The 23,732-nt window shown below is 48.5% G+C and overlaps 8 protein-coding genes across 8 annotated transcripts; 4 read left to right on the forward strand and 4 right to left on the reverse strand.

The window, feature by feature from the left end:
* EV420DRAFT_1309380 (major facilitator superfamily domain-containing protein) lies at positions 1–2,474 on the forward strand. The gene is made up of 16 exons (XM_060468545.1): positions 1–259; positions 319–337; positions 386–514; positions 577–588; positions 638–693; positions 742–787; positions 838–913; positions 975–1,022; positions 1,083–1,122; positions 1,174–1,288; positions 1,339–1,348; positions 1,396–1,836; positions 1,891–1,962; positions 2,013–2,067; positions 2,125–2,220; positions 2,273–2,474. Exons 1-16 carry the CDS (start codon positions 145–147, stop codon positions 2,425–2,427), a joined length of 1,485 nt encoding a protein of 494 aa, XP_060330005.1. The 5' UTR covers positions 1–144; the 3' UTR covers positions 2,428–2,474.
* A 503-nt stretch (positions 2,475–2,977) lies between these two features.
* Positions 2,978–6,886, forward strand: EV420DRAFT_1546937 (armadillo-type protein). Its single transcript, XM_060473326.1, has 3 exons — positions 2,978–5,725; positions 5,781–6,104; positions 6,165–6,886. The coding sequence occupies exons 1-3, from the start codon at positions 3,118–3,120 to the stop codon at positions 6,710–6,712; spliced, it is 3,480 nt and encodes a 1,159-aa protein (XP_060330006.1). The 5' UTR covers positions 2,978–3,117; the 3' UTR covers positions 6,713–6,886.
* Positions 6,887–7,477: 591 nt separating this feature from the next.
* Positions 7,478–8,957, reverse strand: EV420DRAFT_1546941 (pyridoxal phosphate-dependent transferase). The gene is made up of 3 exons (XM_060473327.1): positions 8,163–8,957; positions 7,621–8,109; positions 7,478–7,555 (listed from the first exon to the last, which is right to left on the reverse strand). The coding sequence occupies exons 1-3, from the start codon at positions 8,932–8,934 to the stop codon at positions 7,536–7,538; spliced, it is 1,281 nt and encodes a 426-aa protein (XP_060330007.1). The 5' UTR covers positions 8,935–8,957; the 3' UTR covers positions 7,478–7,535.
* Positions 8,958–12,318, reverse strand: EV420DRAFT_1309389 (uncharacterized protein). The gene is made up of 4 exons (XM_060468546.1): positions 11,596–12,318; positions 11,461–11,544; positions 9,965–11,407; positions 8,958–9,911 (listed from the first exon to the last, which is right to left on the reverse strand). Exons 1-4 carry the CDS (start codon positions 12,142–12,144, stop codon positions 9,297–9,299), a joined length of 2,691 nt encoding a protein of 896 aa, XP_060330008.1. The 5' UTR covers positions 12,145–12,318; the 3' UTR covers positions 8,958–9,296.
* Positions 12,319–12,600: 282 nt separating this feature from the next.
* EV420DRAFT_1546945 (DNA ligase 4) lies at positions 12,601–17,134 on the reverse strand. The gene is made up of 26 exons (XM_060473328.1): positions 16,848–17,134; positions 16,734–16,793; positions 16,549–16,683; positions 16,367–16,497; positions 16,232–16,317; positions 16,043–16,179; positions 15,818–15,993; positions 15,671–15,766; positions 15,537–15,622; positions 15,451–15,486; positions 15,143–15,399; positions 15,074–15,091; positions 14,984–15,020; positions 14,835–14,934; positions 14,623–14,787; positions 14,522–14,565; positions 14,332–14,476; positions 14,246–14,285; positions 14,112–14,193; positions 14,002–14,062; positions 13,861–13,943; positions 13,233–13,809; positions 13,101–13,184; positions 12,913–13,047; positions 12,780–12,856; positions 12,601–12,728 (listed from the first exon to the last, which is right to left on the reverse strand). Exons 1-26 carry the CDS (start codon positions 17,046–17,048, stop codon positions 12,715–12,717), a joined length of 3,063 nt encoding a protein of 1,020 aa, XP_060330009.1. The 5' UTR covers positions 17,049–17,134; the 3' UTR covers positions 12,601–12,714.
* A 181-nt stretch (positions 17,135–17,315) lies between these two features.
* EV420DRAFT_1309394 (Pkinase-domain-containing protein) lies at positions 17,316–19,698 on the forward strand (the record flags this gene model as incomplete). Its single annotated transcript, XM_060468547.1, has 2 exons — positions 17,316–17,415; positions 17,468–19,698. 2 exons carry the CDS (start codon positions 17,316–17,318, stop codon positions 19,696–19,698), a joined length of 2,331 nt encoding a protein of 776 aa, XP_060330010.1.
* Positions 19,699–20,625: 927 nt separating this feature from the next.
* Positions 20,626–21,705, reverse strand: EV420DRAFT_1546956 (uncharacterized protein). Its single transcript, XM_060473329.1, has 2 exons — positions 20,884–21,705; positions 20,626–20,825 (listed from the first exon to the last, which is right to left on the reverse strand). The coding sequence occupies exon 1, from the start codon at positions 21,355–21,357 to the stop codon at positions 21,100–21,102; it is 258 nt and encodes an 85-aa protein (XP_060330011.1). The 5' UTR covers positions 21,358–21,705; the 3' UTR covers positions 20,626–20,825; positions 20,884–21,099.
* A 294-nt stretch (positions 21,706–21,999) lies between these two features.
* Positions 22,000–23,687, forward strand: EV420DRAFT_1271268 (uncharacterized protein; the record flags this gene model as incomplete). Its single annotated transcript, XM_060467627.1, has 4 exons — positions 22,000–22,196; positions 22,242–22,325; positions 22,375–23,198; positions 23,248–23,687. 4 exons carry the CDS (start codon positions 22,000–22,002, stop codon positions 23,685–23,687), a joined length of 1,545 nt encoding a protein of 514 aa, XP_060330012.1.
* Positions 23,688–23,732: the final 45 nt, after the last annotated feature.

Consider the following 23,732-nt stretch of genomic DNA (forward strand, 5'->3'; position numbering starts at 1 on the left):
CCATCTTCATCGCGTCATATTCTTATCGCATGACCTGAGATACTCAGGAATGATCTGAACAATGTTTCTGGAAAGAGTCCTCATGTGAAGCTATAAAGTGGGTAGCGTCAGGAATTCTACTCTTCTTTCTTCACGCTTTTCAAAATGGCAGCGCTTCAAAGCAAAGGTTCAAGTTCGGTTTCGTTCAATAATGTAGTGACCGCGCCAGAACTGTCTTACCGGTCAAATGATACAGGAAATATCCCTTGGTATAGCTATGGTAAACTTTTCTTCGCATGTCTCTGCTGACCTTTTTGATAAAATTTCGTTGATGTGTAGCTTGGGATTCGTTTGGAAAGCAGGTCTGTACATTTCAAAGTCGAACCCCGTTTTAAACTTGCTGTAGACCGCAAGAAGAACGGAACTTCGTCGTCAAGCTTGACTTGAGTCTGCTTGTATTCTCTGTTCTTGGACTGCTCATGCGATATATCGACCAAAAAAATGTCGATAGTGCTTACGTTTCGGGAATGCGAGAGTGAGTACAGCTAGAGCTGCATCAGTTTGACCCGTTTATTCGACTGATCCATTATGAAATAGAGAGCTTAACCTGTTTGCCTTCTTGATGATAATCTGGAAAATAACCTTACCGTGTTTTCAGCTATGGCAATGAGCTCAATTACGCGCAAACTTGCTGGACTGTAGGATACGTCATAGGTGAATGTCATTCAAGGTTATAAAATATGTTTATACTGACCACTACAGGCCAAGTCCCGGTGAACATGTTGCTGAATCGCATATCCCCGCATTAGTACGCGCGCTTGTCCCATTTCTGTCGTTGTCTTAGTTTCCGTATATCAGCATCATATTCGCACTGGAAATGGGGTGGACACTCTTGACATTATGTACGACTTGGGCGCACCACGCTACCCACCTTGTGAGTTTCTTTCCATTCAAGATTCAAGTCTATGTGACAACTATCCACTTTCATTTCTTAGTATGTTATCCGGTTTTTCGTCGGCTTGTTTGAGAGCGGCTACTATCCCGTGCGTTTTCTAGCGTCATTGATCTCTTGGTCTTCAGTGACGTTCATCTCGTCATATCAGGGACTTCTCTTTCTAATTGGCTCGTGGTACACGAAGGATGGCGCGTTTAGATAAATCTGTACTTTATGGTGGTTTTGACTGTTTATTACAGAGCTTGCCAAACGGTCAAATATCTTCCAAGCCGCTACTGCTGGTGGGACCCTACTCTGCGGATTGATCCAAGGCGGTATCTATAGCTCTTTGAATGGCAAGGGCGGCTATTCAGGGTATGTCGGAACGAGTCCCTTTCGCGTCTGTCTTGCTGATGCCTCTTCAGATGGCGATGGGTAAGCTCGACCTATGATGCATGCCGCTGACTTCTGAAGTCCTCTAGTGTTTTGCTATTGATGCTCTCATATCATTCCCCATTGCAGTTGGCGCCTTCTTCATGATACCCGACCTCCCTACTGTTATCAAGCCTAATTGGTTGTTCTCCGAGCGTGATATCGAGATAGGGAAAGCAAGGATGATCGCTGCTGGTCGTGAAGGCCCGAAACCAGGATCGTTCAACTTCAAGTTCTTCGTGAATCTATTAAGTGAATGGCACATATGGCTCTTCACGGCAGGATATTCTTTGTATATCTATTCACAGAACCCACAGCAGTCCATGTCATTTTGGCTCAAGTACTCGAAAAACCCAACTTACACTGTGCCACAAATCAATTATTATCCATCTGGTATTTGGGCCACACAGATCGTTTCTGCTCTTGGATTTTTGTGGTTGAGTGATACCATCCTCAAAGGGTGGAGGTGGCCTCCACTGATTTTTGTTACTGTCTGTCGCAATGTTGTGCATCGTGAACACAGATCTGACTGGTTTTGTGACTAGGTACGGCACTTGATCGACGTCGCTGTGCTCGCGGGGACGCCGGTGTACGCAGAGAATCGTGTTCCTAGATGGGTCAGTACCTCTGAACCGGAAACGAAACTTACGATGCTCAACCTTACTAGGTCTTTTACTACCTATCAGGTCTAGTTAACTGCACACCCGGCCTTTTCTATGCGTGTTAGTGTCGCTTGTTTTGTCCTTGCAACGTCTATCTGGCTAATTTGAAGTATACAGGGTGTAGCGAGATCGTCGGTGCTAGCTCAGAGAAGCGCGGTGTCATCATGGGGACATTTAACAGCGTAGCGTACAGCTTCAATGCTTGGCTTCCATGTGCGGTGCCGTATCTTTCTAAACTGTACACTTCCGCTAACTTCTGACACAGTACTATTGTTCAAAACGACCGAACAACCCCGAGTCCTTAAAGGAAACATTTCAGTTGTGGTCGCTCAAGCGTTGCTCATTGGCGTCCTGCTGGCTATCCTTCACCTATCAATGCGTGACCAGAAAAGAGAGGCGAAGAAAGCACAGGACGACTAAAGCTCACATACTCAGAACCCTGTTACTTCTCACGAGTGAAGAATTGTCATGGGACTTGCAGCAAGCTTATCATAGACAACGTGATATATTCTGCAGAACTAGCTACAGATGTCATGCGCATTGAAATACTACTAGAAAGTTGGAAGCGTGAGCAAAGCAAGTCGAAGATATCGAGGAGCAGAAAAGAATGAATCAGCTGGCTGTTCTTAGTATTTTTTTCGTTGGTCTCCCCATCACCGGCGTGCCGATTGCGGTATTGGGTGTACGTTTTCACATCGTGAAGAGGGCAGGAAAGAGGACGATCAACTCACCAGTAATGTCAACAATGAAGCGTTGAGGATGCTCCAGTTACTGCATCTACGACTGAATCTGTGAACAAAATATGAGCAAGAAGTTACGACGACGATGAAGAGAAAGTCAGTGGTGCACTAATGAGTTTGGCTGTGCTCTGCCGATCGTCAACGCCAATGGCTACGACTGGGGCGGCAAGAAATCATCACAAAGATGAAGAAGGAAACGAGACTCACCATGATGATCGTTGTTTGGAGGGAGGAAAAAAAATTGTACGCCCTTTTATGGGTACCAAAGGCGTGGGAATTCACACGGTTCCTTAGTCATGCAGTATCCTTCGTAACTTGGCTTTTGACTCCCACTACTCTCCTACCTCATTCTATCGGAAGTCTAGGTATAATGTCTCCTCCGGGATCGCCCAGATTGATAGACTCGTACACAGTGCCGAAGGACGTGCTCAAAGAGTTTGAGGAGCTTGCTGAGGAGGAAAATGTCGACCCATTTGCCGAAACCGCGTCGAAGCGGCAAATAGCTTCTCGCCAATCCGACTACCACAATCGTCGTTTCGACCGTGTAGCACTTGAGAGCGCTGATGTGTTCAAGCAAGGCGGAGATGGTAAAGAAGTTGAAGGGGGCTACAAGGATGCCATGCGATTGGCTAGACTGGAGCAGGAAGAGCTCCGGGTGAAAAAGGCCATTGAGGAGAAGGAGAGGCAGGATAGAGAGGAGGGAAAGATGAAGATGGACCTTGATAAAACGCCTCCTGCTTCCGAGATTAAGGATGTCGCCGTGGAGCTGGCTTCTGCGAAGGAGCTTGCAGCGACCAAGGAGGCTTCGGCTGGCACGAAACGCAAACGACGCTGGGACGTTCCAGAACCCTCTGATGAGAATGTTGATCCCAATAAAGTTGACTCGGGGGAGTGGTCCAAGGAGGCACTCGAAGCCTCTGCGCCTAAGAAGCGTCGGTCTCGCTGGGACGCTACGCCTGCTGAAGTCGCGGAAACGCCAACAACTGCAAAGCGATCTCGTTGGGATCAGACTCCAGTCCAGGTTGATGTTCCGATGACGCCTATCATCATGAACGCGCCCGGCTTCATGCAGGAAGATAAGCACAACCGTTATCTCACCGACGAGGAGCTCGATGCTGTTCTGCCTCCTACCGGTTACACCATTGTCACTCCGCCTCCTGGATATGCCCCTAGCGTTGCCCCACGAAAGCTCATGGCGACGCCTTTGAGCACCGAGGTTGGCGGTTTTCAGATCCAAGAGAGCTCCGATGCTGCTTCCCTAGCTGCTGCCGCTGGCTTGGCGCCAGAGCTGCCCACGGAAATTCCGGGAGTTGGGAATCTCGCCTTCTTCAAGGCTGAGGATGCGCAATACTTTGCCAAGATCCTGAAAGAGGAGGATGAAACAGAGCTGTCGGTTGACGAGATGAAGGAACGCAAAATTATGCGACTTTTGCTCAAAATAAAAAACGGGACTCCACCTGTGCGAAAAACTGCTCTCCGCCAAATCACTGACAAGGCCCGTGAATTCGGTGCAGGACCATTGTTTGACAAAATTCTCCCTCTTCTCATGGAACGCACGTTGGAAGACCAGGAGCGGCATCTTCTCGTCAAGGTCATTGATCGCGTTCTCTACAAACTCGATGACCTCGTTCGTCCCTATGTCCACAAGATCCTTGTTGTCATTGAACCTCTTCTCATCGACGAAGACTACTACGCCCGCGTGGAAGGTCGCGAAATCATTTCCAACCTCTCTAAAGCTGCGGGTCTTGCTCACATGATTTCTACCATGAGACCCGATATCGACCACGCCGACGAGTATGTGCGCAATACCACAGCCCGTGCATTCTCTGTCGTAGCTTCAGCCCTAGGTATCCCGTCCCTTCTTCCTTTCCTCAAAGCTGTTTGTCGGTCCAAGAAGTCATGGCAGGCCCGACATACGGGCATTCGTATCGTTCAACAGATTGCTATTATGATGGGATGTGCTGTCCTTCCTCATTTACGCAATCTTGTGGACTGTATCGCGCATGGCTTGTCTGACGAACAACAGAAGGTTCGGACAATGACGGCTTTAGGTTTAGCCGCTCTGGCTGAGGCCGCCGCACCATATGGTATTGAGTCGTTCGACAACGTCTTAAAGCCATTGTGGTTGGGTATTCGTCTTCACCGCGGCAAAGGTCTCGCCGCTTTCTTGAAAGCCATCGGTTTTATCATTCCTTTGATGGACCCGGAATATGCCTCCTATTACACCAAGGAAGTCACGGTCATCCTGATTCGAGAATTCCAGACATCAGACGAGGAGATGAAGAAGATTGTACTCAAGGTCGTCAAGCAATGCGCGGCAACAGAGGGAGTGACACCCCAATACATAAAGCAGGACATTCTTCCCGACTTCTTCAAGTCATTCTGGGTTCGTCGTATGGCTCTGGACCGGAGGAATTACAGGCAGGTTGTTGAGACGACCGTGGAGTTGGCGCAGAAGTCTGGTGTATCGGAAATTGTTGGCAGGATTGTGAACGAACTCAAAGACGAAGCCGAGCCTTACAGGAAGATGGTTATGGAGACTATCACCAAAGTAGTTGCTACTCTTGGAGCCTCGGATATCGACGAAAGGTTGGAGATGAGGCTGGTCGATGGCATCATCTTCTCGTTCCAAGAGCAGACGACCGAAGATCAGGTTATGTTGGACGGTTTTGGGACCGTTGTTAACGCCCTTGGCATCCGGGTCAAGCCATACCTTACACAAATCGTCTCCACCATTCTCTGGCGTCTCAATAACAAAAGTGCCAAAGTGCGACAGCAAGCCGCCGATTTGACCTCACGGTTGGCGGTAGTCATCAAGCAGTGTGGAGAGGATCAGCTTCTTAGCAAGTTGGGTCTTGTCCTCTTCGAACAGCTTGGTGAGGAATATCCAGACACTTTGGGAAGCATCATCGCGGCCGAGGGGGCCATTGCAAACGTCGTTGGTATGACTCAAATGAATCCTCCGGTGAAAGATCTGCGTGAGTTTTTCCCAGCCTTGGCAATAATTACTTTAAACTAAACTTTGTTTTCTAGTACCTCGTATGACTCCCATTCTACGGAATAGGCACGAGAAAGTGCAGGAAGCGTCCATCAACTTGATTGGGCGTATTGCTGACCGTGGCGCGGAGTTCGTTCCGGCTCGCGAGTGGATGCGCATATGTTTCGAATTGTTGGATCTTCTAAAAGCACACAAAAAGGGTATTCGACGTGCTGCTGTCAATTCTTTCGGTTATATCGCCAAGAGTCTGGGTCCGCAGGACGTGTTGTCGGTACTTTTGACCAACCTGCGTGTGCAAGAACGTCAAAGTCGTGTCTGTAGCACTGTGGCCATCGCCATCGTTGCTGAAACTTGTGGACGTGAGTGGCATACTAATTTTGCCAAATGCTTTGCTGATAACATTGTTTCTCCTTGCATAGCTTTCACATGTATACCTGCCATTCTTAACGAATACCGAACCGCGGAGTTGAATGTTCGGACCGGTTGTTTGAAAGCGTTGTCCTTCGTATTCGAATATGTCGGTCCCCAGTCTGCATATTACTGCGACTCGGTTGTGACGATGCTCGAGGATGCGCTCACTGACCGTGACCTCGTCCATCGCCAAACAGCCAGCACCATCGTCAAGCATCTCGCTTTGGGTGTCGCGGGATTGGGTTGTGAGGATTCTATGCTCCACTTAATGAACCTCGTGTGGCCCAATTGCTTTGAAACGTCTCCACACGTCATCGGCGCTGTGATGGATGCAATTGAAGCTATGCGTGTGACGTTGGGTCCTGGCATTCTATTAAGTTACGTGTTGCAGGGGTTGTTCCATCCGGCTAGGAAGGTCCGAGAAGTGTATTGGCGCATTTACAACGCGCTTTACTTGGGCGCTGAGGATTCGCTGGTGCCGTTCTATCCCGATCTCGGGGAGTTGAGTGAGGGACAGAACGTATATGACCGTCATCCTTTGCAAGTGTTCATATAATATGCTGTATTAGTACGTACTAGGCTTCACTGTGTAACAGTATTGATATATTATGCGTTCCGCGTTTCCTGTCCTCTCCTTACTTACAGCGGTTTTCATAATTATGTGGAATTCCCGTTTTGAAAATCTATGCGGTCCTATTTGCACCGCATGTCGGCCCGGTACGCGCAGCGCTCCGCCTTTTGACACGATTTCACTGGTTTACATTCAAAAAGCACATTTATGTACCTTATACTGCACTTATATTTTGTTGGATTAGGATGTATCAATGAAAGACCTTTTCCCATGTAGTAAGGTCAAAGTACGCTGCTAATACCAAAGGATTGCCAGCACAGGACAGACGTCGAGTCTGACAAAGTCAAGAGACCGAAGCTTACTGATACCACCTGGATATGGAGATGCTAGGTCCAACAATATTAATTGATGAGTATAGCAGCATGTAGTGCTTGAGGATGCCACTTTCGTATATGGAGTAAGCACAGAATGACAAAGGCTGGATTCTTGAAGGTTTTGCCTCACTCGGAGTCCTGCTTGAAGAGTGCAACGTCGCTATATGCCATGTCATAGGAGCAGGCTGCAGAATGCAGTTGATAAACATCTTGAGGTCTTCAGAAATACAATATAGGCATCGTAAAATAGACAATACTGTCGTGCCGTCGTCGCACGGCGCGACAGTGGTGGGAAGAGAAAGGGCCGGGGCCTTGCGATCCAAATACGACCACATAATTTTTCAAAATCGGAATTCCACATAATTATGAAAACCGCTGTAAACTTGAATCCATCTTTTCTAAGTGCCTTTGCTTGTTCTGTTATACATCTACAATTACATATCAGAATACATATCTAGTATGCGGTATATACCATTCGCCCTCTTTACAGTTTGCTGGCCACTAATACCCCAGACAAACTAGATCCTCCCGAGCTAATTCGCCGTTGCTCTACTAGGACACTCTCGGCCCAATCTATCATTCCATTCACAAGTCTGTCGATGTCCTCTCGCGAGTTACCCGCGTGAAGACACACTCTAACTCGATCTTTACCCTTTGGTACTGTCGGCCAAGTTATTGGACGAGCATTCATCCCTCGCGCGTATAGGAAAGCAGACAACGGTCGTGGCTGCGAAGTCATGATGGGGATAATGGGGGATGCTTCCAAGTTTGGAGGCAGAGAAAGGAGGTCGGGAGGTATTGCCGCGAGACGTTGACTGAGCGATCGCGTGAAATACCAGGATATGTCCATCAGATTTTCCGATAGTATCCGCGCTGTTCCGTCCACTAGCATGTCAAAAGACGCGTCAGCCGCGATGATATTTGAGAAACTGAGGGACGTCGTATAGATCAGTGAACGCGCGTAGTTGAGCATATAATCTCGTATTAGAGGCGTCGTCAAAAGGACAGCTATGCAAAAGCAAAATCAGCCCCATTAAAAGACATATCCCGGAAGGGCCCACCTCCAGTTGCAGCTAGAGCCTTGCCAAAGGTATGCAGGCGTGCAAACACTCTGCTCTCCAATCCCATCATGGCTACCCGTCCTCGGCCTTGGGGACCATAAATCCCTGTGGAATGTGCTTCATCCACCACCAGGTATCCGTTGCCCTGCGGAAATACCTCCTCGAGGATGTCCACAAATTCTTGCAAGGGTGCAAAGGTCCCATCCATGCTGTACAAGCTTTCCACAGCGACGAACACACTGTTCTCACCCACCGCCAAGGACGGACGCTCACCCCGAAGCCCCACCAACAAGTTCCGAAACGCTTGCACCGAATTATGTGGGAAAGAGTATTGCGAGTCGCGGGCCCGGGAAGCACGGATGCCATCGTGTACTGAAGCATGTATGTACTCGTCATACACCAACACGTCTCCGAGCTGAGGTATACACGAGAAAAACCCGACGTTGGCGTCAAATCCCGAGTTGAAGAGTAGTGCGGCAGGAGAGTCGAAAAACTCTGCTAATCTGGCTTCCAATGCGCTGTGGGCTGACCCGTTCACGAGGAGCCTAGAGCCTCCGGATCCCAGTACATCTGGTGCGTCTTGTATTTTTTCAAGGAAACGGTGCCGCAGAACGGGTGAATTGGCTAAGGAAAGGTAGTCGTTGGTGTTGAAGTCGATGAGCGTCGATGTGGCCGACGACGATGGATCCGGCAGTCGTCGTCGTATAAGACGTTCATCTCGAGACTTAAGCGCTGCCAGAAGTTGCTTGTCGAGGGCAGACCTGGTCGTCATGATGGTAAAAGGCCAAGAAGATGATCCAGCACGCCAGTCAGTGCCCCAAAAAATTACATCGGACATGTAGCGGCTGATAACGGAAGTCCGATAAATGACGTCACGCGTCAAGCACCGACTAAAGCCGACAGCGCGAAGCACGCTTGATGGATGGTAAGTACTATATAGATGCAGATTGATAGCTAAATGTACAACAAATATGACATGGTAGTAACGACGATAGAGAGGTAGAACAGAGAAGAAGAGAAAATATCAGCAGGCAACAGAAAATCAAATATCATATATATATCGACGATCGTCCATACCAACATGGCATGTCCGCAGGCATACACATTAAAATATAAAAACAGTCAAGTTCGAATTTACCACCATCTCTGCCACTTATCTGGGCTGCCACCCATGACATTCCCTGGGCTATCATAAAGCAAAGACGCCCGCGACTTGCCAAACAACCCTGCCGGGCTATCTCCATGACCAGCAGCACCCATCCGATGCAGCTCATCGTCCAACAGCGACGTCGGGTCGTGTGGATCGTAAATGCTGCGAAACGATGACTTTCCAACCGGGGTCCGGAACGGAGAGTCACCCAAAGAAAACAACCTCCTAGGAGTCACGGGTAACGCAGATGAAGTAGCAGCAGAACGTGTCTTTGACGGAGTACGCATAAGATCGTTGTCGCCGTCTTCGTCAGCCTCTTCGTTATCCCCCGTTTTCTCTGCATATGACACAAACGGTGGAGGGTCAAGATTTGACTTGTAATGTGCGAGGCTCGCCGAAGGACTCATGTGCAGTCCCCTGTGTGAAAGCGGAGTGTGGATGGGTGACAAGAACGACGGACCGAAAGTAGACTTTCTCGTCGGTGTGGAGGGACCTTCGGTGATGGGTGGTGGAGAGACCAATCTAGATTTATTTTTTGCAGCTTTTGTTGCTTTCAACGGGTTGGACCGTAGGCCAAGAGTAGGAGAAGCTGGGATGTCCTGAAAATAAGAATCAGCCCCTGAAAGACGTTCCTGGACACATAAATATTGACCTTTATTCTCTTTTGCTTCTTAACCTTTGTTGCTTTCACAGCAGGCTCGTCATCCTCGTCATCTGTCGCCAACACAGGATCCGGCACATTATACTTCAACTGTATTCCTGGTTGAAGAGTACCACCCTGCTTGTCAGAATCCCAGAATCGTACTGGCTTCAGCTGCATCGTGAAAACATCTTGTTCAACGTCTCCGTCATCCTCGTCTGTATCCACGCCAGAAATAGAAACGGGTGCAGCACTCAGATTGGCTTCCGCGTCGACATCCATGTCGCTCGAAGAAACTGGAGGACTCGACGAGCTATCGTTTGGAGTAAGTTCAGGCAAGGAACTCGGAACAGAAGAAACAGAAGCAGAAGACGACGTTGGGTGAGGTGGTGTAAGTTTGTCTTCCCCAGAAGGGGAAGAATCCAATTCGCCATTGTCGCCACTAGTTTGCGAAGGCTCACTACTAGAAGCCACGGCTGATGAGGTTTGTGCTGCTGCTGCTTTGCTGTCGGCAAGTTGTCGGTAACCAGAGGTTGACGGTAAAGGCGGGAATATGATTTCCGAGGGTAGGGTCTTCGGGATGCAGCTCTCGTAATATGGCTGATGATGCGGGGTTGGACGAGACGGAGGGAAAAGCGGGAGCAATGGCGCGGAGAGAACAGGCGGTGGTGCAATCTTTTCTTTTTCTTTTTCCTTTTCTTTTTTCGCCTTCTTGTTCTTTGGAGCGCCATCTCCTTCGGAAGCTTTTCTGGACCGCTTAGTCCCGCCGTTTGCATTGGGCTTGTCTTTGGCCTTGATATCACTGCATAGCTGTTTTCTGAATCCTCCACCCTTGAAACACTCGAGGTCCTCATCCCAGATGGCCCACAGGGTCCTACCAAGAGAACGGTCCCTGGTGACTTTACGGAAACACACAGTGGTGCTAAGAACATGTCTAATGCTGTTCATCCATGTCGTTTCCCCACGCTTAAAGTAGGGGTATACTATGGTTATCCAGTCATATATTTCCTGGAGAGTTAGCCTATGCTCGGGCGACGAAAGGATTGCCTGGCCGAGAAGAGCCGCATAAGAGCAATCTGGTTTGTTGGGAGAATAAGGGCCAGCAGGCAGACTGTAGGGTAGCCCGTCGTATTCATCCTCTACGGGCAGTGGTCCCATAGGCCCGGGAGACGAGACGAGGTTGACTATTGGTTTACTTGGAGATGACACGGGAGACGATGGTGGAGGAGAAGATGGTGGTAAGGGCGAAGGTTTTGACGGAGGTGCTTTAATGATACGTGTTGGAGTAGGTGTAGCAAGTTCAGCAGCAGCAGATGCCTCGCCCTCAGCAGGCGCTGAAGTATACAGGACTGGTAGGGGATACGGAGCATAATAGTAGTGAAGACCCGACTGAGACACGGGTACCGATTGTGGGCGGGTAGGCGTGGGTGATTCCTGTTTTGGATTGACCTTAACCTGTGGTACACTGAGCGACTGCACTGAGAAAAATAATTGGAAAAGGTGCAGACCAGACTACTGTATGACTGCGAGGCCGTATGAGCTCGATAGTACTTGCTCTGTTGTGGCGTCAAGGGCGGCGGCGACGGTCTCCCCTACAAACGCCACCTTAGATATGGATTAGTCGGAACAGACGGTCAACGCACCTCCTCACGGCCCTCTGCTACAGATGAACTGGACCGAACGCTGCCATCAACGCGCTCGTCGCGCGAACTAATCGATGTCCCAAGACCAGCGCTCGACTGCGACGCGCTGGGCGATGGCGACCGGGGGGTCTTAAATTCCCTCTCCTTGCCCCGCCGTCCTTTCTTATCCCTGCGCTCTTTCCTGGCTAGGCGTTGTCGTTCAATGACCTCTTCCATGGTGTCATGATGACGCTGAGGCAAAGGACCATCAACTGGCTCGGATTTAATGGGCGTCGAAGGGGGCGGCGACGCGTCCATCATGGAACTGGAGCTTGCTCGGGAGAAAGAACGCGCCGAGGTCGACGCCGACATCGTCGAGAGCGATGTTGAGCGCAACAGGGAGGCCGAACTTGACTTGGACGACGAATCACGGTCAGAAACGCGTGAAGAGTAGGTACTGTCGGCGGTGAGAAATTGGCGCATCTGGTCGCTACGTTTGTGCAGCTCCTCACGCGTGATGCCGAGAGTGTTGAGGAGCTGAGAAATGGGAGATCCCTCGCGGTCGGCCATGCTGCTAGACAAGGGCCAATGGCAGCAGGGAGACGACAAATCCTCGTTCTGGCGTTTTAACTGCGCAGAAGAAAAAAATGATGTCAACCACAGATATTCAGGTTGTCGTCGTCGTCGTTGCCTACAGCGTTGACGGCGGGAATAGCGATCACCGCAATGCTGGCGGAGTAAAGGGTTAAGAAAAACAATGGCCACGAGCCTTGACGGTAATATGGTCTCAAGTCGGCTACGAATCTCAACTCCGACCCACCACGCCGGGAGCCGGCCGGCTTCAATTTCAGTCTTCTTTCAATTTGCTCAAATACAAGGCTTAACCACAGGGCCTTCGGACTCGATCTTGTCAGCTTAGAGAGGAAAATCCGTTGAGAGGGTACCGGATGTACTTCTTGTGAATGTCCAACAACAGCGACGATCAGTTCTTCTGTCAGGTCGTCTGACGAGCAATTTGCAAACACAACGCTGTCATAGCGGCTTAACATTAAAATTTTTCACAAGGGCCGAGGTGTTTGTTGACAGTATATTCCCATTGCACCGGCATATATACCATTCTCAATGTAGATCGAGAACAATTCATGGTGCAAACTCTAAGGCCACCTTTAGAACAAGGTTCAATCCTGCGTATCAAGAATGCTCACCTTCTTCCGGAAGAAGCGTTGCTTCGTCCAAACAGCTTTGTATGAAGTTCGAAAGGATCAAATACTTCCGTTTCGGCCTGCGGTCGATGCCATAAAGTAATTGTAAGACAAAACACAAAAGGTAGCGACGTACTTCGCTGTCCTCCTCATGAGTTCCAAACGCCGACTATCGTCCCGTTTATCGATAACAACGTGCGTTAGTTTCGGTTCATCAAGATCTACAACTCGCCCCCCGTTGGAGGTAATCAACTTATCCACCTCCTCGAAACTGGCAACTAAACGTTCAGGATGCTACTGAGGTAAGAAAGAAACAGAACCAGCCTAGCGTCAATTACATGTTCATACTTCGACTTGGCAGTCATTCCGTTTCGTCGGGCATTACTTGAAGTATCCAAGTAGAAGCACCTTTTGCAGATATTAGCGCAAGCTAAACACAAGGCGAATGACACTTACAAGTGCTTGAAAATGAGTTCCTGGTCATACTCCATAGCTGACTCGTCCTCTCCCATTCGAGGTTTCTCTTCGTCAGGTTCCTTGACATCATCTGTAGGGTCGTTCACATCCTTGTTCGACGCCTCCGACTTGAGATCGACTTCCGCATCCTCCTCTTCCACCTTGAGCCAATCATCCATATCGTCCTGTCCAGGTACATCCGCATTGACAGAATCATTATCGTCATCGTCGTCTTCCGTCTCTGAATCATCGTCAGCTGGTGTTCTCGGTGCATCGATGGTCAGCCATTCCGCTAAGGCCGGATCGATTGTCTCATGCTTGATCTCTTCCGCTAGGTCCTCCACCTTGATACTCGGACTTGCTTCATTTATCTCATCCGCCGTTTCCGCCACTTCATCTTCTTTCTTCACGTCATCCTCCATGCTGTATTCTGCTGTTGCCTTTCTCGATTCAGTAGCGTGGAAAAAGTATCTTTTCGAAAGTGGCACTTGGCGCCCCAGAGCAATGGAATCCGTAATCCATTCCGGCTTGATCACGTCGTGAATACCCTTGTTAAGTGAAAGCTTCAAATCATACGCTTAAAACAATGCTTCAGTGGTATCAAGGCTTTCAAAAAGGAGATACGCACGGGTGACAGTACCACCATATACGATGAAAAGGTTGGGTTGTTTTGAAGCTAGCTGCAGACAGCGCCCTCCATTGGCTATAGTCCTGGAGATTTAAGTTAGGCGCTATATTTATACGTCTTGCGTGACCTTAAAGGACGCACAGCTTCATCAACTCTTTCTTCTGCTGTTCGCCCGTTCTTGATTTAGGATCAGGCATGACGACTAAGAACAGTATGTTTCAGTGCACACAATGACAGCATACATCACGCACCAAACGTTAAACCATTGAAGATATCAGACTCAACCGGGACATCCTTGGCCTTTATCCCCTGATAATCGGCGAGCATCATTGGCTACAGACAGTGAGCGAAGAACATAGAGCTTCGTTGAACACGACACGCTTACCTTTGCCTTCGTCTTGCCTGTCTTTTTCGTCTTCTTCGTTCTGTAGAGCATATCAGCACTATACAAACACAGGCAGCATAACATACGTAATATCGCTCTCCATCTTTCTCTTCTTCGTCGTACGAGCACTCTCCAGAACGGCGGAGGCCGTCATGCAGTCCGCAATCGTCAAATCCTGTCGAATGGCCAGAGCCCGGGGGAATCGCATGGTGTATCCGAGATGGTATTGATCTACATAATGAGACTCTAGTATGGGTGTATTCTTGAAGCACTCACCCGATGGTGTGATTTCAGCTGCTTTCACTTTAAGTATGAAGGAGCTAAAATGCATATGTAAGTCTCATGCTATAAAAGTGGCAAATCAAACAGAAGCCTACTCCTCAGGCTCGAGGTAAACATCTCCCTTGTCTTCAGTTGTCTTTTTGGCGGTTTGATAGAATTCCGGCGGCTCCTTGGGATTCCAAGGCTTCCAAGGCAAAGCACGCACCCACACATAGTCGGCATACGTCAAGCCAGAACCAATACGCACAAAGGAGCTATACCTATACAAACACATAAGGACGGAAAATGACTGTATGACAACACTGACTTGGGCTCATCATCCAGACTATCAGGATGTCGATCGTCAATTACTGCGCAGATGAGAGTAGAGACTCCTCCACCACGGGACCCTGTGCCATAATTGGCGGCTGCAAATTTCGTGAAGACCTATAGTGAAACGATTCTGAAGAAGCTTACCAACGACAAGAACATCAACCGTCTCACCCATATTATCCTAAGTGATAAAATTGATGTCTACTAAGTAGAAAAGTATAATGATATACGTACCATGTACTCAGGTTTGACCTGCCGTCCACGAAATCAGCACTAGTCACAATTACAGCAAAATGCACTTACTTTAATCCAGTCTCTATTTCTCCCGTTCAATACGTACATAGATTTAGGATGCTTGATGACGAGCCCCTCGCCCCTCGCCCCCATCACTTCGTCCATTCGTTGTCTAACATGCTGTGCATCTCGACCCGTAAACTCAGCGACAAATTCAATACGTCCTTTCACCTCTTTCAAACAAGCTCTCATGTTCCGCTTCCGGAACTTTGTCGTCTTGTCAATAAGTGATTGACCGTTGAGGTAAAGAAGGTCAAAAACTTTGACTAAACTTATTGGTTAAGCGGGTGTCGTAAAATGGAAAAAGTACGGCCTACAGCACGGACGAGGCATGTGAGCCTTTTTGGATTTGTCTGAAAAAGCGTTAATAGCACTGTTGGGCGAAGTTGTAGACATGCCTCACCTCCAGCAGCTGTTTTGAGGGTCCCAAATGGCAGGTTGCGCTGTGAAACCGGATCCCAGACCAGCATCTCGCCATCAAGAATAATTCTGGGAAGATTATTAGCAAGAACCCGCTTAAGATATCAGTAAACTTACTCGTCGACGCGCTCATCGAACGCAGCGTCGATGTAAGGCGTCAGACTCCCCATCCCAACGTGCTTCCCGTACAGATAAGTGAAGTTCTTTCCTTTCCTACAAAGAACACATAAGAATCGCGAAAGTTGACACGTAAAATAAAGGAACCTTGAGCAATAGAAATATTCATTACCCTTCTTATGAAGCTGTATTCTTTCCCCGTCGAGCTTTTCCTCGATGATAAACTCACTTCCGTCCATTTCTTTGACGGTCTCTTCTATCCTCTTGGTTGGACGCCGGCACAGCATAGGCGCGAAAGAATGGAAGAGTGCGACAGTTTTATCCTGTATGGACATCAAACACAGTATAAATTCGTTCGTAAGACGAACGTACATTGGCATTTAACCGGAATGAAGGGTCCCAGAGAGTCCACGCGACCTTCTTGAGGTCTGAGCATGTATTATAAAGATCTTGAGCGTCAGGATGGAAAACTGCAAAAACTGTAGTTTCCTTTACAGATATCACCAAGTCTGGACTCATCTGTCAGCTATAGTTGTTTGATGATCAGGAAAGAAGAGGCACCTTTCAATATAATGCGCGCAATCCATTTCTGCTCTTCTGGTGTTGCACGATTATAAATGCGTCTCAATATTTTCGATTGGACTTCCCTATATTTCTGGTCATTAAAACGGAGACAATGAGAATATAGCAACGCACATAGAATCCTGTTTCTGCGATAGCTCATCTAAAATTTCATTCAAGTCATCAATAGACAGGGAACCTTCCGTGACCGATGATCTTTTGCCTATTACTTCGTAGAGAACTGTAGGAAAGTCACCAGAGGCCTTCTGTAAAGAACAAAGGTAAGATTGAAACAAACGAGGATCTGTATCGCGTACATTCTGTTCCACTGGTTTCTTCCAATTCGTGAGACGGATAGCGTCTGGGTCTCTTGGACCTAAAGGGATGAGCTTGATGTACGTCTTGGCTATTTTCTGCTCCTTCAAACCATAAGTAGACCGCTCACGATCTTTCTGAATTCGATGTAGGTTAATAAGCAGCCCCGAATTACCAGATTGCCTACCTGAGGAAGCAAAAGACGTAGAACAGGATAAAGATCTTTGCCCTTCTCATCTCTCCAATGCTAAAAGGAAATTATTCGGGACGTGGCGCACTTTGATACGGAGAAGAATCATACGTTGAACCATGAAGATAATAGCTTTTCTCGTTTATCTCTTCTTCTCTCACTTTGTAGCCTCTCAAATAGTCCCACTAAGATCCCAAAAGGAGCACTCCCAGTGTTGTGTGGCGGCTCAGGCATTGAGGCGACCAGCGATTCCTCAGGCGCTGGCTCGGGAGACCCGGGCGCCGAGGTTGGTGCTGGTGTTGGCTGCATCATCTTGAAAGATTGAAGAGAGGTAGGTAGTTCGCAGACAATGTCACTTGGATGCACTTGTATTGATGATGGTGGTAAGAGTCAAAAAGGGTCTCGTGACTCTGTGCCTCCACGGTTCCGCATCGGTCGACGCGTTATTTGGTCTTGCTTGACACTCCGGACCGGACGGACTCGACCTTCCGGCAGTTGAATTTTGAGTTCCTTCCACATAACTCCATCCTCTATCTCAGCGCTATCTAACTGCTATTATCACTCTATCCTATTTGCCTAATGTCTAGCCTTGATTCTCCTATATTCTCGAGGGTGGCTGACGATCCGAAGATGATTGGGTGCTGGAAGCTTGGAAGGACCATTGGAAAGGGAAGCTCCGGTATGTTGTTCGACTCCTTGGAAAAAGGACACCCTGACAGAATTTTCTGTAGGGCGAGTCAAACTTGCTCGCCATTCTAAAACAGGACAAATGGCGGCGGTCAAGATAATCCGAAAATCGTTCCTTTTCTCGCGTAGGGAGTCTCTCGACAACGCAGAAGAAGAAGCCGCGCGTATAGAGCAAGCTCTCCAACGCGAGATCGTCATCATGAAACTCGTGGACCATCCTAACATTATGAAACTATACGATGTCTGGGACACCGCAAACAATCTCTATCTCATTCTCGAGCACGTTCAAGGCGGCGAATTATTCGACTATCTCTGCGAAAAAGGACGACTCTCTCCCTCAGAGGGTTTGAGATACTTCCAGCAAATCATATCTGCGGTCGACTATTGCCATCGGTTTAATATCGTTCATAGGGACCTCAAACCGGAGAACATCCTTCTTGATTCCCAGTCCAATGTCAAACTCGCCGACTTTGGCATGGCTGCCTGGCGACCAGATCGTATGCTTCAGACTTCTTGTGGTAGTCCACATTATGCTGCTCCTGAAATCGTTAACGGCGAGGTATATGATGGTGCGGCATCAGATATCTGGTCCTGTGGTATCGTCCTCCACGCTATGCTTGCGGGAAGGCTACCATTTGATGATGACGATTGTCTGAAGCTCTTGGAGAAAGTCCGCATCGGGAAGTTTGAAATGCCCGATGACATCGATCCGCTTGCTCAGGATCTCATTGCGAAAATGCTAGTAAAGGACGTCAAGAAAAGGCTTACAATGTCCGGTGTCCGGAGCCATCCTTTCTTCACCTCTCACACTTTCGACCTCGCCAATGTTCCTGCAAGAAATCTCGATAATATCGCATGTCCTCTACTCTCACGCGATGATATCGACGCAGAACTCCTTCGTCATCTTCGCACGCTCTGGCCTGATAGCTCTGATGATGACCTCGTTGACAATCTGCTAAGCGACGAGAAGAATTGGCACAAAGGGATCTATCACCTTCTTGGAGAGTACAGAAGAAAGAACTTGGAGGGTTACGAAGAAGCGGAAAATTTTGCAAGAAACGAACGACTGCAGCGCCAGAAGGTGTATGGAACCTCACGTACACCTCAGAGCCAATTCTCGCCAGATCTTACTCCTCATGTGACTCCTTCTCCCTCGTCTATTCCTCCTCGCGATGGTCCCCCTACTCCTCGAAGAGCGCGGGGAAATAGAATATCAGCAGCGTCATCGGAAGGCTCCCTGACTTATTGCAGAGGGCAGGTTTCTCCAGGGACCGATCTTCATCCTCTCTCTTTGTCTTCAGGATGCTCCACGAGTGGCGTCGGAACCTCGGCACTCATCGTCCCCGAACATCACGACATCAATATGCAAACTTTCTTCAAGCAGGTTGCCGATCACATCACTGTGCTTTATTCTCGGACTGAAGGATCCCAGTCTCCGGCAACTATCACATCCCCTAATCTTGCTCTTATGCATGATATCATAGGAGATCGAACGATGCATACGGATCTCCTCATAGCATCTCGGTTGTCCCCTTCACACCAGCCAAATGCCTCTCTATCACCGGCAGCTGCCATCACTCGGCCGTTATCTGTTACTCGAAAGCAGCGTCCTGCACGCCCTACAGTCACGATTGTCGACAAAGAGAACATCAACGAGGTGGCCACTTCTGGTCATGCAAGCCTCGTTCCTAAGTCATCCGAGGAATGCCGTGTGGGAGCCAACGACAAGCGGGTCAAAATTTTGGGTCTTCGCGACGGCAAGGAACGAACCAAACTGCGAAAAAGAAAAGTTGCCCCAGCATCCCCTGCCGTATCTGTTGGCACGCCAGACTCGCCTGTCTCCTCGTCGCCCCGTACAAAATGGCTCGCAAATGTTTTCAAGTTCAGACACTCGGCCTTCACGCTGCAATCGACGCATGATATAAAGACAACGCTGAATGAGTGCCGGAGGCTGCTGATGGCTATGGATGTTCGTGTCGTTCTTGTGGATTCTGAGCATCTGGGCGTACTGAAGTGTCGGCTGGACGAGATTAAGGATCCTAGCGGAGTTATAGGAGGGCTTAAGCCGGTTAAGTTTAGGGTTGAGGTCGATTCGGAGGTTCAAGCGACTTTGGCACTGGTTATGGTGCAGGAAAGGGGCTCAGCGGAGAGCTTCAAGGAGATCTTCAGACGGCTGAGAAGAGACTGGGTGTTTGATGTTGTTGGAAGTCGAACGCCGGAGCAAGTTGCTTGGAACCCAACAGGCGAGAGGTTTGTGCCAACTATCACTATATAACGAACTTTTGTATGTATACTATCCCTGTGTATTATCATTCATCTGGACATACCATAAACTATTAAACTATATATATCTCACATCCAAAGTCGCACTATCCACTGATGGACATATCACGGAGGAGAGGGCCCATGTACATCTGATTTCGCGCCCTTCGATTTTAGAAGGTTAAATGATACACTGACATCGTCGATCTACTATACTTCCCAAGGCACCGGCAGCAGAAGGGGACACTGAGCCAAATTTTTCGTGTCGGGTGTGGTGGAAACAGGCTGTAAGCGTGCTCAGTGCCGCTGGATTGCTCAACTGTGACGATGCATTCGCTCTCGAGACTGAGATCATCGTGTATGCCAAGGCGAATAACGGGAATGCGATGAAGGGAGGGCGATATATGGTTCAAACATCAAGCACCTCAGTGAAGCTTTGCTTTCGTATCTACAAATGCCGCTACAATGTTTGTGATTTTGGTTTTTCTTCGTGATGATATGACTCACTCAGCTTCCTCCTTCCAGATGCTGCACAGAACTAGCCTAAGCAACTACGATACAAAAATACGTACAGTTTAGCATATAATCCTGTGGAGCAAGTGCAGCTCCATACATAAACCGAGGTCGCAGTCAACGAAATTCTGTGATGGTCTCTTGTCCTTTGTCGTAACGAACGAAGACGTGTCTCTTCTAGCGTCACACTGAGGCATAAGTCAGCAGAAATACTAATCATAACAGGTAGGACTGACCCTGTAAAGGACATGATTATTATCCAGATAACGCCGACTGAGCGTTAAGTTCTCGAACTCATTCTGCGCGTTGAGCCTAAGACCTAGACGGGAAGATAGTGACTGATCATGACTGGCGTACCCATCCGGCCAATGGTTTCCATATAATGCTCGTTTCAACGACATAGGTCGTCCGTCGAGTTGGACTGATAAGGTAGGTAGGTAGGTAGTATTACACGGCACGGTCCACTGGGGGACGCCGGGCGTAGATAATACATCGGTGATACACTAACATGCTAGCATAACAAAGATGTACTTAATTATCTACTGATAATAAGGCATACTTGTCTATTGTTGCGATCAACGGTCGATGAAAATAAGCACTGATGGCAGTCCCGTATGTGAGTGTGGCCTAACATTGTGCACATTAGCTTCTAGGTTCAGACAATATGACAAAAGATAACACTGACCGCCGAAAACCATAGCGGGTGCCGTTGGATGGAAGTATAGCTTTCTTCACATCAGTCTCTTAACGTCATTCCTATAAAAATAGCACGAGGTGGATAAAGATGACTGCACGCGGTTAAATTGCCAATGGTAGAACAGACTGGCAAGACACCTGGGCCTGAACCCTAGAGGTGAAGGCGTCAGACAAATCAGATGGAAGTAGATGGAAGTGTCTTTAATCACGAACTGTGCTGTCCCTTAGAAGCCATCCACAAGCGCTGATTGATATTCCTTGGATCCCACGATCCGAGCCGCCTCTCATATATGTACGTGAATTGACGGAAGTGTCGGATCCCACCGACTACGAACACCTCGTGCGGCTCCGGCCATATTTTAGTGTCGAATAATTCAACAGGGAACCCGATTGTACGCAAGCCGGCAAACACATGAGCCCAGGATGTTGTCGGGAGTTGCCACCAGGGGCTCAGGTGTATCATGAGAAGTATATATGCATTCTTGACTTCCTAGCGCAGGGTCTGGTGTGAAGCGGGGGGACATTAGACAGGAACCGGTCGTAACGCGCGCTGATGGTGAGACCAGGGAGCGACGGTAAAAAGCAATTTACACCCTCGTCAATACTCATCCAAGCGAGCTGGAAGGATATATAACGGACATTTTTGAACAGAGCTTGGAAACCAAGTGTGTTGGGTAGCGCAACGAGATAACGGTACACTGCTTTTGCCGCTTTTTCCTTTGCGTTTTTTTGGAGGTCGACAAAACAGGTAATGGTATGTGTAAGCCGGGGGATAAAGTCATGATAGATGACAGATTTTTTGCGAAGTGCTATATAGCATAGATAGTCCAGAAAAGCGAGGTTGGTGATGTACATATCCTGAGAAGCGATAGGGGCATATACAGCTTTCCAGGTTCGGTCAATACTGGGGCAAGTAGTCATGAACTTTTTCCGGATGTAGGACGGCATTTCAGAGTACCAGACTTCATGTACAATTATTTCTACGAGCTCTGGAGGAAGCGTAGTCATGGTGAAAGAGTACGACGTTGTCTCACAAAGTGCTGGTTCAAGAAACATCGGATAATCGGACCGAGTGCCGTATTTTTCTTCCGCCCATCCCAGTCGAATGGAGACGATAACGAAGCGGCTGCACATTTCTGGTCTGACTCCATCCTTGTCTCCAGCTGACCTGTCAAAGAGACTATCGACATTTGGAACTGTAAAGGCTCTCGACGGCTTCGACATCTTAGATGGAGTTGGTCAACCAAGAAAATTTGGCTACGCGACATTGGAAGCTACTCCGGCGCAATTAGCAAAATGCGAGTTGGACTTGTATGTCAGAAATCATGCCCTGCTGATGTATCAGAGTTTAGGCCTCAATGTTCTCAGTGGATCCACTTGGAAGGGTGCTAAGCTTAGGATTGGCGATGCCAAACCTGATTTTGCTCAAAGGTGAGCCTCTTTTGCCTTCGTTTTTCATTCACTTTAAGGACGTATTTAGGATAGAAAAGGAACGAGCCGAAGCCCAGGATGCGCCGCCACCCAAGAAGAAACGGAGATGCTCCAAATACACCGCTGTCGAAGCAGAGGATATGTCGTTGGTAACGCCGCAAAATGCCCACTTGCGTGCTGGATGGACGGTGACACCCCTCGGAAGAATCATGCGACCTATGCGTATGAGGCCTGAAAGACCTCTAATGCCACTTCCCAAATCGTCTGCTGGGGGAAAGGTATCTAAGAGACGAAAAATTCCACTTGTTCGTGCTCGAAGAACAACCATCGACATGAGACGATGGGAGGGAGCGCATCTGACGGGAGCCTTTTTGGAAGGTGGGGTTCCTTTGGAGGAAGTGGACATTGCTGAGGATGAAGATCTGGAGGAACAGCAGAATGCCGCTCGCGACACATCTAGCGAAGAGGATTCCAGGAACGTTTCAGCTAGCTCAATGGACATGCCTCCCTCTTCAGCCGTACAGAAAATGAGAGCAACAGCGCCATCAGGATCGGAATCTTCACCTGACGCGCACTTTGATTTGACTGCAGAGAAGCAGGAAACTCTTGGTCTACTGCAATCACTCTTCGGTGATAGCAATAATGTGAAGGAATGGGGCGGTGCGGAGAGCATCGCTTCTGATATCGATTTAGATGAACAGCGTGTGTTGGAGGGCGACGGTGAGGCTGACTACGAGGTGGTCCCGTTAGACACCTCATTGGAGAAACCAAGGGACTCTTCTCCAGTAGGCGAGCCTATGAATGAAGTTGAGGCGACCACGACTACCACGAAGGCGAAACTAAAAGATTTGTTTGCGCCTCGTGCAGATGAAGGTTATTTACTTCCATTTCTCCTACCTACAGAGCTGACAACTTGCGACAGGCGGTTTCTCGCTCATGGGCCATCTTGATCTTGACTTTGAAATGGACGAAGAACTTACATTCCCGACAACAGCGACAGAAATACCGGTACAAGAGACGCTCCCGACTGTCGAAGTAGTTCCTGCTCCCATACCAGCATCATTGCATCTGGCCCTAGACCCCAAAAAACCACTCTTCTTTCCATTACCGTCTTCATTCCCTACTGCGGAGCCTTCTGCTTCTAGACCGAGGGTGAAAGATTTATTCGATGTCGCTCGAGAAAAACATTGGACAACGTCTTTGTCTTCTACTGGTGGGTTCCATAGAACTGCTACTGAAGAGGATATCAGGAAAAGATGGGAAGAGAGTAAAGGGGAATTGACTCGGGGATGGAAGAAAAGAGTCAAGGATGCTGGGAAGATGAAGAGAAGAAGAGGGGCAGCTGCAGACGACGGTGTTTAGTTAGCTAGTTGAATTAGTCGTCGGCGCATTTGGCATTACCACGTC

This window comes from Desarmillaria tabescens (genome assembly GCF_030435595.1).
Source record: "Desarmillaria tabescens strain CCBAS 213 chromosome Unknown EV420scaffold_20, whole genome shotgun sequence".
NCBI lineage: Eukaryota > Fungi > Basidiomycota > Agaricomycetes > Agaricales > Physalacriaceae > Desarmillaria > Desarmillaria tabescens.

Bases quoted from the DNA above. Each gene is read 5' to 3' on its own strand.
- EV420DRAFT_1546956 (XM_060473329.1), bottom strand. From the start codon at position 21,357: ATGATACACCTGAGCCCCTGGTGGCAACTCCCGACAACATCCTGGGCT.
- EV420DRAFT_1546937 (XM_060473326.1), top strand. From the start codon at position 3,118: ATGTCTCCTCCGGGATCGCCCAGATTGATAGACTCGTACACAGTGCCG. The intron at 5,726-5,780 runs GTGAGTTTTTCC...TTTGTTTTCTAG, and splicing joins TCCTCCGGTGAAAGATCTGC to TACCTCGTATGACTCCCATT. The intron at 6,105-6,164 runs GTGAGTGGCATA...CTCCTTGCATAG, and splicing joins CGTTGCTGAAACTTGTGGAC to CTTTCACATGTATACCTGCC.
- EV420DRAFT_1309380 (XM_060468545.1), top strand. From the start codon at position 145: ATGGCAGCGCTTCAAAGCAAAGGTTCAAGTTCGGTTTCGTTCAATAAT. The intron at 1,023-1,082 runs GTGCGTTTTCTA...TCGTCATATCAG, and splicing joins TTGAGAGCGGCTACTATCCC to GGACTTCTCTTTCTAATTGG. The intron at 1,837-1,890 runs GTCTGTCGCAAT...TTTTGTGACTAG, and splicing joins CTCCACTGATTTTTGTTACT to GTACGGCACTTGATCGACGT.
- EV420DRAFT_1309389 (XM_060468546.1), bottom strand. From the start codon at position 12,144: ATGGCCGACCGCGAGGGATCTCCCATTTCTCAGCTCCTCAACACTCTC. The intron at 11,408-11,460 runs GTCTGCACCTTT...AGTGTACCACAG, and splicing joins CGCAGTCATACAGTAGTCTG to GTTAAGGTCAATCCAAAACA. The intron at 9,912-9,964 runs GTCAATATTTAT...TCTTATTTTCAG, and splicing joins AGAAGCAAAAGAGAATAAAG to GACATCCCAGCTTCTCCTAC.
- EV420DRAFT_1546941 (XM_060473327.1), bottom strand. From the start codon at position 8,934: ATGACGACCAGGTCTGCCCTCGACAAGCAACTTCTGGCAGCGCTTAAG. The intron at 8,110-8,162 runs GTGGGCCCTTCC...GCTTTTGCATAG, and splicing joins GGCTCTAGCTGCAACTGGAG to CTGTCCTTTTGACGACGCCT. The intron at 7,556-7,620 runs GTTTGTCTGGGG...ACCGCATACTAG, and splicing joins AATTAGCTCGGGAGGATCTA to ATATGTATTCTGATATGTAA.
- EV420DRAFT_1546945 (XM_060473328.1), bottom strand. From the start codon at position 17,048: ATGATGCAGCCAACACCAGCACCAACCTCGGCGCCCGGGTCTCCCGAG. The intron at 15,400-15,450 runs GTAGGCCGTACT...CAATAAGTTTAG, and splicing joins TCACATGCCTCGTCCGTGCT to TCAAAGTTTTTGACCTTCTT. The intron at 12,857-12,912 runs GTACGTCGCTAC...CATCGACCGCAG, and splicing joins CTCATGAGGAGGACAGCGAA to GCCGAAACGGAAGTATTTGA.